Below are 12856 nucleotides of genomic sequence, written 5' to 3'. Positions count from 1 at the left end.
TATCTGTGACTTGAATACATTCAATGAGCTAGCCTCAACTGCTTCCTTGGGCAGAAAATTCCAGAGATTCACAACCCTCTGGGAGAAGAAATTCCTCCTCAACTCGGTTTTAAATCGGCTCCCCCGTATTTTGAAGCTGTGCCCCCTAGTTCTAGTCTCCCCGACCAGTGGAAACAACCTCTCTGCCTCTATCTTGTCTATCCCTTTCATGATTTTAAATGTTTCTATAAGATCACCCCTCAATCCTTCTGAACTCCAACGAGTAAAGACCCAGTCTACTTAATCTATCATGAGGTAACCCCCTCATCTCCGGAATCAGCCTAGTGAATCGTCTCTGTACCCCCTCCAAAGCCAGTATATCCTTCCTTAAGTAAGGTGACCAAAACTGCACGCAGTACTCCAGGTGCGGCCTTACCAATACCCTGTACAGTTGCAGCAGGACCTCCCTGCTTTCGTACGCCATCCCTCTCGCAATGAAGGCCAACATTCCATTCGCTTTCCTGATTATCTGCTGCACCGGCAAACTAACTTTTTGGGATTCATGCACAAGGACCCCCAGGTCCCTCTGCACCTCAGCATGTTGTAATTTCTCCCCATTCAAATAATATTCCCTTTTACTGTTTCTCTTTTCTTCCCCCCCTCCCCCCCCTCCCCCTCTCCCCCTCTCCCCCTCTCCCCCCCCTCCCCCCCCCTCCCCCCCCCAAGGTGGATGACCTCACACTTTCCGACATTGTATTCCATCTGCCAAACCTTAGCCCTTTCGCTTAACCTATCCAAATCTCTTTGCAGCCTGTGTCCTCTACACAACCCGCTTTCCCACTAATCTTAATGTCATCTGCAAATTTTGTTGCACTAATTGTGTTAAGTTTCCCCCCCCACAGCCCCTGGACTATCCACTGTTGGAATATTGTTAGTGTCCTCTACCGTGAAGACGGATACAAAATATTTGTTTAGAGTTTCTGCCATCTCCATGTTCCCCATTACTAATTCCCCGGTCTCAACCTCCAAGGGACCAACATTTACTTTAGCCACCCTTTTCCTCTTGATACTTTTATGAACTTGATACTTTCAAAAAAAAAAGACAAGAATCAACCATTGTTATAATCCTTCAGCCATTACAGAATGTTTCTGCCAACTCCTTGCAGGTTAAGGAGTATTGAGATCATAGAATACCGAAATCAGAATTCGCATATTCTAAATACAAAAGTATTTTTGCGCCAGTTTACTTACTAAGCAGCTGCAACATCCTCTTTGCTTCTGCATTTTGTAGTGTAATAAATTGCATGTGTTTTATCCAGTCATCTTGACACCTTACTGTCATTTACTCAATTGTTTGTAGGTCAGTCTAAATGCCAGATGCAAGATAATCCTCAACCTGGTTCACTAGCACAGATAAATAAATCACCACTTTGGCCAATGAGACTAGCACTAGAAAAAAAAAATGTATCCACACACATCACGAAATGCAGAGACCAAATAGTTAATTGTACAAAAATTGTCACTTTAAATGAATAATTCCACAGGAGCTGTTTGGATTTGGAACCAAGTCAATGTGAACCAAATCTCAACTGCAATTTTTAATAAAAGCATACGGTTAGAGATATGGAGTTTGCACAGATGAAAATGTGCATAAAGTAATATATCTGTCTATGGTCAGCAACAGTCACAGTTGCTTTCAGAAACTGAGCAGTTTAGAGGTCTATTATCTATTGCGTACATATTTTCACTGAAATCTGCTATAAAAAGGATAGTCATGTGAAGAAAGAGCCGATTAACACAAGTACTTACCTGATCGCCTCCTTTGAGGTAGAGGCTTTTTATTCTCGTCGTTCACTTGAGCCTGACTTTGCTGTGCTGGAGTCGGCTGGACAACTGGAAAAAAAAAATAGGAATGGTATATTTCACTGTCCATTAATTCTCCAACTAGATGAAAGAGTCACATTGTGTAGCACTATACTAGTGCCTGGCCTCAAACTTAGAACTACCAATTGACCAGTGGCAACAGATTCAGTTGCTAACAATCACATCTGCATTATAGAAAACATAATAGGAGCAGTAGGCGGCTATACAGCCCCTCGAGCCTGCTCTGCCATTTAATATCATGGACAGCTCCACTTCCCTGCCCGCCCCCCCATAACCCTTTATTCCCTTATTGTTCAAAAATCTGTCCATCTCTACCTTAAATATATTCAATGACCCAGCCTCCACAGATCTCTGGGGCAGAGAATTCCAGAGTTACAACCCAAAGAAATTCCTCCTCATCTCAGTTTTAAATGGGCGACAACTTGTTCTGAGACTATGCCCCCTAGTTCTAGTTTCCCCCATGGGAGGAAATATCCTTTCTGCATCCATCTTGTTGAGCCCCCTCATTATATGTTTCAATAAGATCACCTCTCATTCTTCTCAACTCCAATGTGTATAGGCCCAACCTACCTTCATAAGTCAAGCCCCTTAACTCCAAAATCAATCTAGTGAACCTTCTCTGAACAGCCTCCAATGCAAGTATATCCTTCCTTAAATACACAGACCAAAACTGTACGCAGTACTCCAGGTGTGGCTTCACCAATAACCTGTACAGTTGTAGCAGGACTTCTCTGCTTTTATACTCTATATTCCCCTTGCAATAATGGCCAACATTCCATTTGCCTTCGTGATTACTTGCTGTACCTGCATATTAACTTTCATGCACAACGAGTCCCAGTTCCTTCTGTACTGCAGCACTTTGCAATTTTTCTCCACTTAAATTATAATTGATATTCTATTTTTTCTGCCAGTGAATCATCTCTTTTCCCACATTATCCTCCATCTGCCAATTTTTTGCCTACTTAGCCCGTCTATATCCCTTTACAGATTTCTTATGTCCTCCCTACAATGTGCTCTCCGACCCATCTTTGTATCAGCAAACTTGACTACATTACACTTGGTCCCTTCATTCAAGTCATTAATATAGATTGTAAATAGTGGAGGCCCCAGCACCCCACTAGTCACTGTTTGCCAATCGAACATGACCCATTAATCCAGATTCAGTTTTCTGTTAGCCAGCTAATCCTCTATCCATGCTAATATATTACCTTCAACCCAGTGAACTTTTATCTTGTGCAGTAACCTTATGTGGCACCTTATCAAATGCCTTCTGGAAATCCAAATACACCACTGGTTCCCCCTTATCCACCCTGCTCGTTACATCTTCAAAGAACTCCAGCAAATTTGTCAAACATTATTTCCCTTTCATAAAACCATGATGACTCTGCTTGATTGAATCATGCTTTTCCAAAATGTCCTGCGACTGCTTCCTTAATAATGGACTTCAACATTTTCCCCAAAGACAGATGTTAGGCTAACTAGTCTAGTTTCCCACTTTGTCTGCCTCCTTTTTAAAAAAAATAAGGGCGTTACATTTGTGGTTTTCCAATCCGCTGGGATCTCCCCAGAATCCAAGGAATTTTAGTAGATTACAACCAATGCATCCACTATCTCTGCCGCCACTTATTTTAAGACCCTAGGAAGCAAGTTGTTCCCGTCACACATTAAAATGCAATGTGCTTCACATGGCCATCAGTGCAGCTCCAAAGAGCTCCTACCTTTCCTTTGCTCCTGTCCAACAGATTGCAGATTTGTACTGGCAGGGATTTTGTCTTGTTTCAGGTTCCTCTGATTAAGACCCTCTGTAGGACTTGTCTGCACACCCTGTTCCACCATAGGACTTTGTCTTGGTGGCAAAAATGGAAAGCCAGTAGCTGCTAAACAGATAAAATTTAGTTCAGCACCTGCACAGACATTGAGCAGTTTACAGAATAGTTTGCAGTAGAGGAGCAGACTTTATTAAATAAAGCATGAAATGGACAAAAGAAATAAAATTGCAATTATTACACAGCAGCAGTAAAGCAAGAGTGGTACAAAGTTCATTGGTTAGTTAACTATTTGGAAAAAAAAAAGAAAATAACGCACTAAAAAGTTTGAATGCGAACACAAATTTCCATTATCGGCTACAAATCAGGTCTGTACCACAATAATCTGAAAAATTTACATTGGTCTTCAGTCGAGAAAGTCTCCATTTACAATGTGGATTTAGATCAAAAAACATTCTTACTGGTCAAAGTTATGGTGAACAAGTGAAATGTTTGCCATGTGTGCATTTGTGAACTTGTACTGCAAATTTTCCTCATCAATGTATTTTTTTTAGTGGAAACATCCCATTATACTTAATTTATAAAATGAGCTAAATGAAATCTGGTCATCAAGACCAACTTTTTGGGAGGGTAAATTATTGACATGAAAACATTAAAGATCAACTTTCTCAGCGCTTACTTTAAACTAGTGTATTACCTTACTAGAACTGTCAAAGGGCCCTATTCACATGATCAATTTTGAACTAGATACCAGCTTCTCTTCACTACAAACAGTTTTCTTAAACCTCTCCACTGCCTTCTCCTCCACCCTCGCCTCCAAGATTGAGATCATCTGTTTAACTGCTGCTTCACTCCCTTCCCCACAGCTACCAAGCCAAACATCCCCCCAAAATTCTTCCCTGCTCTAGCTCTGAATTGCATCTCTCTAGTTTCTCTCTCTCCCATCATGCCCTCTCCAAGCTCATCTTATCCGAGCCCCACCTCCTGCTCCCACCAAACTGCTGACCACCCAACTTCCCTCGCTGTTAACCGATAGTTAATGGTTCCCTCCCCTCATTGTCCCCACCCCAAATCTGCAATCATCCCTCAAAAAAAAAACACCCTTGACCCTTCTGTCCTTATAACCTACCACTCCATCTCCAACCTCCCTTTCCTCTCCAAAGTCCTTGAACGTGCTGCTGCTTCCCAAATCCGTGCCCATCTTTCCCGCAATTCCATGTTTGAATTCCTCAGATCAGGTTTCCGCTCCTACCACAGTACTGAAATAGCGCTGTGTCACAAATGACATCTTGTAGTGACTGTGACCATTATAAACTACCCTCTGACAGTCTTCAGCCTTTGATACAGTTGACCTCACCATCCTCCAAAGCCTCTCCTGTCGTCCAGCTGGTTGAGATAGGCCTCACCTGCTTCCATTCTTATCTATCCAGTCACAGCCAGAGCATCACCCATAATGGCTTCTTTTCCCTCTCCAACATTACCTCGAGTCCCACAAGGAACTATCTTTGGCCCCCTATTTCTCATCTACGTGTTGCCCCTCGGCGATATCATCCCAGTTCCTACTTGTACACGGACGACACTCAGCTCTAACTCACCACCTATGTCAACCCCGCCACTGTCTAATTTGTCACACTGCTTGCCCGACATCCAGTACTGGATGAGCAGAAATTTCCTCCAGCTAAATATTGGGAAGACAGAAGCCATTGTCTTCCGTCTACACCACAAACTGTTCCCCAGCCACCAACTCCTCAGCAACTGAGCTGAACCAGGCAGTTCACAACTTTGGTGCTGTATTTGACCCAGAGAAGAGCTTCCGACCACATATCCACTCCATTACCAAGACTGCCTACTTCCACCCCCATCTCTGCTTCAGATCATCTGCTGCTGAAAACTTAATTTTACCTCTAGACTGGACTATTCCAATGCTCTCCTAGCCAGCCTCCCATCTTCCATCTAACAAACTTGAGCTCATTCAAAACTCTGTTGGCCATATCCTAACTCACATCAAGCCCCTTTCACACATTGCCCCTGTGCTCGCTGACCTACATTGGCTCCTGGTCCAGGGCAAGGCCCCCCCCCTAAAAATTCTCACACTTTTCCAATCCCACCATGGCTTTCCCCCCTCCTGCCCTCCAATTCTGGCCTCTTGTGCACCCCCGATTTTAAAATCGCTCCACATTGGCAGCCATATGTTCAGCTGCCTAGGCCCCAAGCTCTGGAATTGCCTCCCTAAACCTCTCCTCCTTTAAGACGCTCCTTAAAACCTACCACTTCTGTCCTAGTATCTCATATGGCTTAGTGTCAAATTGTGTTTGACAATACTCCTGTGAAACGCCTCAGGACGTTCTATAAATGCAAGTTGTTGTAATGGAGAAGACATAGCTCCCGCACATACGATGACAAACGCTTTCATTCCATCACCTTTCTCCACCCAGCACTACCCGTGTTAGGCAATTTGATCAGAAATCTAATCTTCAATAAAGCTATAATTTCCTCCAACAAACATTGGAAAGGCAACGGCTTTGGTCTTCAGACCCTGTCAAAACTCTATACACTTGCCATCAATTCCATCCCCTCCCCAGTCACCTGCTCAGTCTGAACCAGAATGCTCACAACTTCAGCATCTTATTTGATCTGGAGCTGAGCTTCTGACCCCGACCCCATATCCTCTCCATCATAAAAAACACCAACTCCCTCCTCGAACATCATCTGCCTCCACTCCTACATCAGCCCATCTACTGCAGAAACCATCCTCCATGCCATTGCTGCCTCCCGACTCGACTATACTAATGCTTTCCTGGCTAGCTTCCCATCCGCCACCTTCCATAACCCAGCTCACCCAAAACGCTGCTGCCTATATCGTATTACACATCAAGTCCTGCTCGCCCATCACCCCCAGCCTCACTTGGGGGCCAAGAACCAATGCCCCAAATTTAAAATTCTCATCCTAGTTTTTCATTCCCTTCATAGCCTTTAACCTCCTCCATCCACATTTCTATCCCCCTATCTCCTCTTTTCTCGCGCCCCCCCCCCCCCAAAAAAAAACTCCAAATTCACTGACTCTGGCCTTGTGTACCAGCTCTCCCTTTGCCCCAACATTGGCAGCCATGTCTTCAGCTACTTGGGCCACATGCTCCAAAATCCCCATCCCAAATCCCTCTTTTTGAACCCCCCCCCCCCCAATTTATGCCTTTGCATGGTACTATGGGACCCTTTTTAAAAAAAATTAATGATGTTGTATAAATGCAAGTTATTTGAATCACGTGCCATTTCAGCCACAACATTTCAGACAATGAACTTGCTCAAACAATGCACTCATTTTATGCTTACAAAATACATTCCAAACTCTTGTGCATGCAGCAAAAACACAGTAATTCTTTAAATTATGCAATATGCAACAAATTTCAGAGCTAAATTGTTACAACAGTTAAATTAGAGTGGAGTGCCAAACTTCCATTACTGGAGGTGCAGCTACATAGAGCTTGCAGCACAGGTCTGTTCTGGGTTCCATCACCAAGGCTTGATACCATTATAAGGACTGAGAAATCCTATACACCAAATCATATTTGGATAGGCATTAGCTATGGTAATAACTTTAAGCCCAATAGTATCATGGTTATTACAGAATACTGTAGCATGAACAGCAACAGTTGCCCAGAAGTGAGCAGAAACTGATTTATACCCCATTTATATTGCAGGACCACTTTCACATGACCAAGTTGTTGCTGAATTTCCCAATTTATACTACACAGCAGATCTAGAGGCCAGTTAGAACACTGGTACAATTGCATATCGGCAAATCTTGTTTCCACATAGCTAGCTATTTAAAAAACACATTCAGAAGTTTGTTTCCCCAGGACAGCACAGCAGGAGTTCCTTGGGACCCAACTGTCTTCAGCAGCTTCAATGACCTTTCCTCCCTCAATTTCATGCTCGTCAGGCGTGGGGCTGGACATTTGATTCCCACGCTCAGCTCCTTCCACAATTTTACCAATAATGAAGCAGTCAATGCTGCTCCACAGCAGGACTTGGAAAGCATCCAGGCTTGGATTGGAGAGTGGCAGGTAACATTTGCACCACACAAGAACCATCGCCAATAAGAAAAGCCTAACTAACTCCCTTGACCGCTAATAAATGTGGTCTTGACAGCAGCACTCACATCCAATGAGCAAAACAATTCTGGCAGTGGACAGGAGAAGGCTTGTTTGGAGCCAGTGTTATAATGTTCCTGGCCTGCACAGGCAGGTCATGAGTTAGCTTGTCCATGGCTAGATTGACAGCAAAAAAAAGGAGGGAACAAATAGCAATCTCAAAATGGGTTCATCCCAATACATTGTTTACATTTTTTAAATCACATAATAGAGTGGGGAACATTAGCCTAGCTCAGTTAGAAACTATTCAGAGATTCTATTGCAGGGTATAGTTAAATCTCAGTTATTTAGCACAAAAGCAAAATACTGTGGATGCTAGAATCTGGAATAAAAACAGAAAATGCTGGAAATCTCAGCAGGTCAGGCAGCATCTGTGGAGAGGAAGCAGAGTTAATGTTTCGGGTCGATGACCCTTCGTTGGAACTGCATGAAGGGTCATCGACCCGAAACGTTAACTCTGCTTCCTCTCCACAGATGCTGCCTGACCTGCTGAGATTTCCAGCATTTTCTGTTTTTATTCTGGATTATTTAGTATTTTAAACCTCAAGGCTATGGCATTGTCAATTTAGCAGCAACAGAATTAGCTCTAGCTTCTTTAGTTAAAATTGGATGATTGCTGTAAATAGCGCCAGAATTTGGGTCATATAAACCTGGACAGCAACAACATTTGATTTAATCAAGTAGTCTCACTTGTGTTCACAAAAGATGTGAATGATTGCATTTAAAGGATTTTAAAGCCACAAGAGTTATTTTTAAAATGGAGATTTTTTTTTGGGGGGGGGGGGGGGGGGGGGAAAAGGAGTGACAACAGAAGCAGGTGGGATTGTAAATTGAGCAGTTAGGGGCAGGAAACTGAGTGACACCTCAACATTTGGTGCTATCTAGTTAGAATGATGTAATCCGAAGCAATAACCCCAAAAAATGAAATGTGAAAATTAAAATTTCTTCTTCCGACCTAAAATGTGTAGAACATCTTGGTTTAAGTGTGAAGTATAAAACAGTTTTTCTTTTGAAAAATCAAGTGATGGAGCTTCAATTCCCATCAACTTGAAACTTATCAGAAGTGACTGCTCTAATATTCCATATAGTTACAGCAATTATTTAGATCATGGACACTTGTGTCACGGTTCAAGATTCTGTGTCCATTTTTCCTCCACATAAGATAGACTTGGGCTTTAAGGGATTTTAATGTGCATTTTGGGTAGCTTACCTAGATAGCCACCTGGCTGGGTTGGCCATCCATAGGCAGATGAGAAACAATTTCAAGGCAGGATGGGAAATTATTTTGCATACATCCTAAACATTGCCATGGAAATTCCGACATCCCGGGCCCGTACTAAGTTTCTACGGACCCGGGAAGGCATCGGAAAAGCCGGTTCAGTGCACAATGCGCATGCGTTAAAAAACGGCTTTTCCGATCAGTCAAGCTGGAGCCTGACAGATCATCCGCAGATTGGGAGCGAGAACATTTGTACGGGCAAGATTGTGGGATTTACGCACATCATGCCCGGCAAATGTCCTCAAAACTTTTGCACCTGATAGTAGCATATGCACTTGCTTCTGTTACAGGCATAAGAGTTAAAAAAACAAAAACATTAAAATAAAATTTTTAAACACGTTAAAACCCTGCCCACTCAGGTAATGTTAGTTTAAACCCCAACCTTAACTTTAAAAAATTCGGCATTTTTTTCTCTTTAAAAAAACATTTATAACCACTTTAATTTGTAATAGTGTAATTATGCAAGGTGTTTTTTTTTGTGTTTTATTTTGGGGTTCTCATTCATAGTAATAGGAGATTCATAACTTACGAATCTCCTATTACTACTATGAATGAGAAAAATACTTAACAGAAATTTACAGCGCAGGCCATTTTGGCCCATCGTGTCCACGCCTGCCGACAAAGAGCCGCATGCTCTTGGTCAGCAGCCCTAAAGGTTACATATAAATCTATTAACAATGTGGAAAGGCAAAGAGCACCCAGCCCACTTCAGCACAACTGCAGCACCCCTTATACTAAAACATTCTACACTCCACCCCAACCAGAGCCATGTGATCACCTGGGAGGCGCAAAAACCAGATAAAAACCCAGGCCAATTTAGGGAGAAAAAAAATCTGGGAAAATTCCTCTCTGACCCATCCAGGTGATCGAAACTAGTCCAGGAGATCACCCTGACCATATTCTATTCCCTGTAGTACTTATATCTGCGCCGCCCAACAAAAGGTCATCCAGTCTAATCCCAATTACCAGCTCGAGGTTACTGCGCTTTAAGTGCCCATCCAACCATCTCTTAAAAGTGGGGAGGGTTTCTGCATCCACCACTCTTCCAGGCAGCGAGTTCCAGATCCCCACAACCCTCTGCGTAAAGAAGCTCCCCCCCCAAATCCCCTCTAAACCTTCCACCAACCACCTTAAAACTATGTCCCCTCGTAATAGACCCCCTCCACCAAGGGAAATAGACCCTTACTATCCACTATGTCCAGGCCCCTCAATATTTTGTACACCTCAATGAAGTCTCTTCTCAATCTCCTCTGTCCCAATGAGAACAAACCCAGCCTATCCAATCTGTCCTTATAACTAAGATTCTCCATTCCAGGCAGCATCCGAGTAAATCTCCTCTGCGCCCTCCAGTGCAACCACATCCTTCCTATAATACGGCAACCAGAACTGCATGAAATACTCCAGCTGTGGCCTAACCAAAGTATTACACAATTTAAGCATAACCTCCCTGCTCTTATATTCTATGCCTCAGCCAATAAAGGCAAGCATTCCGTATGTCTTCTTAGCCACCTTATCCACCTGGCCTGCTACTTTCAGGGATCTGTGGACAAGCACTCCAAGGTCCCTTTGTTCACCTACACTATTAATTGGCCTACTGCTTAATGTGTGTACCCTTTCCTTATTAGCCCTCCCAAAGTGCATCACCTCACATTTCTCCAAATTAAATTCCATTTGCCATTGCTCTGCCCACCTGACCACTAGATTGATATCCTCCTGCAGCCCATGACTTTCCTCTTCAATATCAACTACACTGCCAATTTTAGTATCATCTGCAAACTTCTTAATCATACTCCCTATATTCAAATCTAAATCATTGATATATACCACAAAAAGTAAGGGTCCCAGTACGGAGCTCTGCGGAACCCCACTGGAAACATCCTTCCAGTCACAAAAACATCCATCAATCATTACCCTTTGCTTCCTACCTCCAAGCCAATTTTGGATCCAATCTTGACCCTGTATCCCATAGGCTTTAACCTTCGTGACCAGTCTACCATGTGGGACCTTATCAAAAGCTTTGCTAAAGTCCATATATACTACATCGTACGCACTACCCTCATTGAATTTTTTGAGGTGGTAACCAAGAGGGTCAATCAGGTTAGTCAGACACAATCTTCCCTTAAATCTGTGCTGACTGTCCCTAATTAATCCTTGCCTTTCCAAATGCAGATTTATCCTGTCTTTCAGGATTTTTTCCAATTATTTTTCCACCACTGAGGTTAGGCTGACAGGCCTGTAATTACTCGGCCTATCCCTTCTTAAACAAGGGTACTACATTAGCAGTTCTCCAATCCTCTGGCACCTTGCCCAGATCCAAAGAGGACTGGAAAATGATGGTCAAGGTCTCCACTATTTTCTCTTTTACTTCGCTCAACAGCATTTCATCTGGGCCTGGGAACTTATCTACTTTCAAAGCTGCTAACCCCCTTAATACTTCCTCTCTATATTTATTTCATCCAGAATATCATACTCCTCCTCGATAGCCATATCAGCATTGCCCCTTTCCTTTGTGAAAACAGATGCAAAGTATTCGTTCAGAACCCTCCCAACATCTTCCGCCTCCACACAAAGATTTCCCTCATGGTCTTCAATAGGCCCTACCCTTTCTTTAGTTACCCTCTTACTCTTAATTTATAGTACATCTTTGGGTTTTCCTTAATTTTACTGGCCACGAATTTCTTGTGCTCTCTCCTAGCATTCCTAATATCCTTTTTAATTTTGCCTCTTAACTTTCTATATTCCTCTAAAGATTCTATAGTATTTAGCCATTGATATATGACATAAGCTTCCTTTTTTCCTTAATCCTCCCCTGCAAGTCCCTAGACATGCAGGGGGCTCTAGAATTATTTTTCCCAGCCTTTTTCTTTAAGGACACATGTTTGGCCTGAACCTTCATCTCCTCAAATGCCTCCCACTGTTCCAACAGATTTACCAAAAGTAGCTGTTTCCAGTCCACCATGGCCAATCACTCCTTAACTTAGCAAAATTAGTTTTTCCCCCAATTTGGAATTTTTATTCCAGGCCTACTCATGTCCTTATCCACAACCAACTTGAATCTGACTGAATTATGGTCACTGGCACCCAAGTGCTCTCCCACCAATACCCCTTCAACCTGCCCAGCTTCATTCCCCAAAACTAAATCCAAGACCGCCCCCTCTCGTGTTGGGCTTGCTACATACTGACTAAAAAAGTTCTCTTGAATGCATTTCAAGAATTCCGCACCCTCTATATCCTTCACACTAAATTTGTCCCAACCAATATTTGACAATGAAAATCCCCTATTACTACCCGATGGTTTTTGGACTTCACAGAAATTTGCCTACATATTTGCTCCTCTATCTCCCTCCCACTGTTTGGGGGTCTATAATACAGCAGTGTGATCACCCCTTTTTTATTTTTCAATTCGACCCATATGGCCTCATTTGATGATCCCTTTAACATATCTTCCCTCCTCACCGCTGTAATAGTTTCTTTAATCAGTACCACAACCCCCCCCCCCTCCCTGCTTTTTACCCCCCTATCTTGTCTAAAAATCCTGTAGCCAGGAATATTGATCTGCCAAACCTGCCCCTCTTTCAGCCATGTTTTTGTAATATCTGTAATGTCATACTCCCAAGTGTCTACCTGTGCTCTTAGCTCATCTGCCTTATTCGCTATACTTGTGATTGGGTGTCTAGACCCACGTGACTCCTGCGGACGTCCCAACGTGAACACGCTGCGATGCGCAGTCACGAGAGGCCTCCGGACCGGGATCTCAAGCGGGTGCAGCAGCTTAAGATAAGTGCACATTTTCTGTC

General features: G+C 43.1%; 1 protein-coding gene across 3 annotated transcripts in view; it reads right to left on the bottom strand.

The window, feature by feature from the left end:
- Nucleotides 1-12856, bottom strand: part of lsm14b (LSM family member 14B) — a 38463-nt gene that overhangs the window by 13887 nt on the left and 11720 nt on the right. For 2 of the 3 annotated variants that reach the window (XM_070896373.1, XM_070896375.1), the window contains 2 exons: nucleotides 3582-3740; nucleotides 1789-1872 (listed from right to left, as the gene is read on the bottom strand). In XM_070896373.1, coding sequence (XP_070752474.1) covers nucleotides 1789-1872; nucleotides 3582-3740 — 243 coding nt within the window. The remainder of the gene's footprint in view (nucleotides 1-1788; nucleotides 1873-3581; nucleotides 3741-12856) is intronic. The other variant, XM_070896374.1, reaches the window with a different exon arrangement.

Source organism: Pristiophorus japonicus, chromosome 12, assembly GCF_044704955.1.
Source record: "Pristiophorus japonicus isolate sPriJap1 chromosome 12, sPriJap1.hap1, whole genome shotgun sequence".
Classification (NCBI taxonomy): Eukaryota; Metazoa; Chordata; class Chondrichthyes; family Pristiophoridae; genus Pristiophorus; species Pristiophorus japonicus.
Note: the sequence above shows the minus strand (reverse complement) of the source record. Positions and strands in the feature narration are given on the sequence as shown.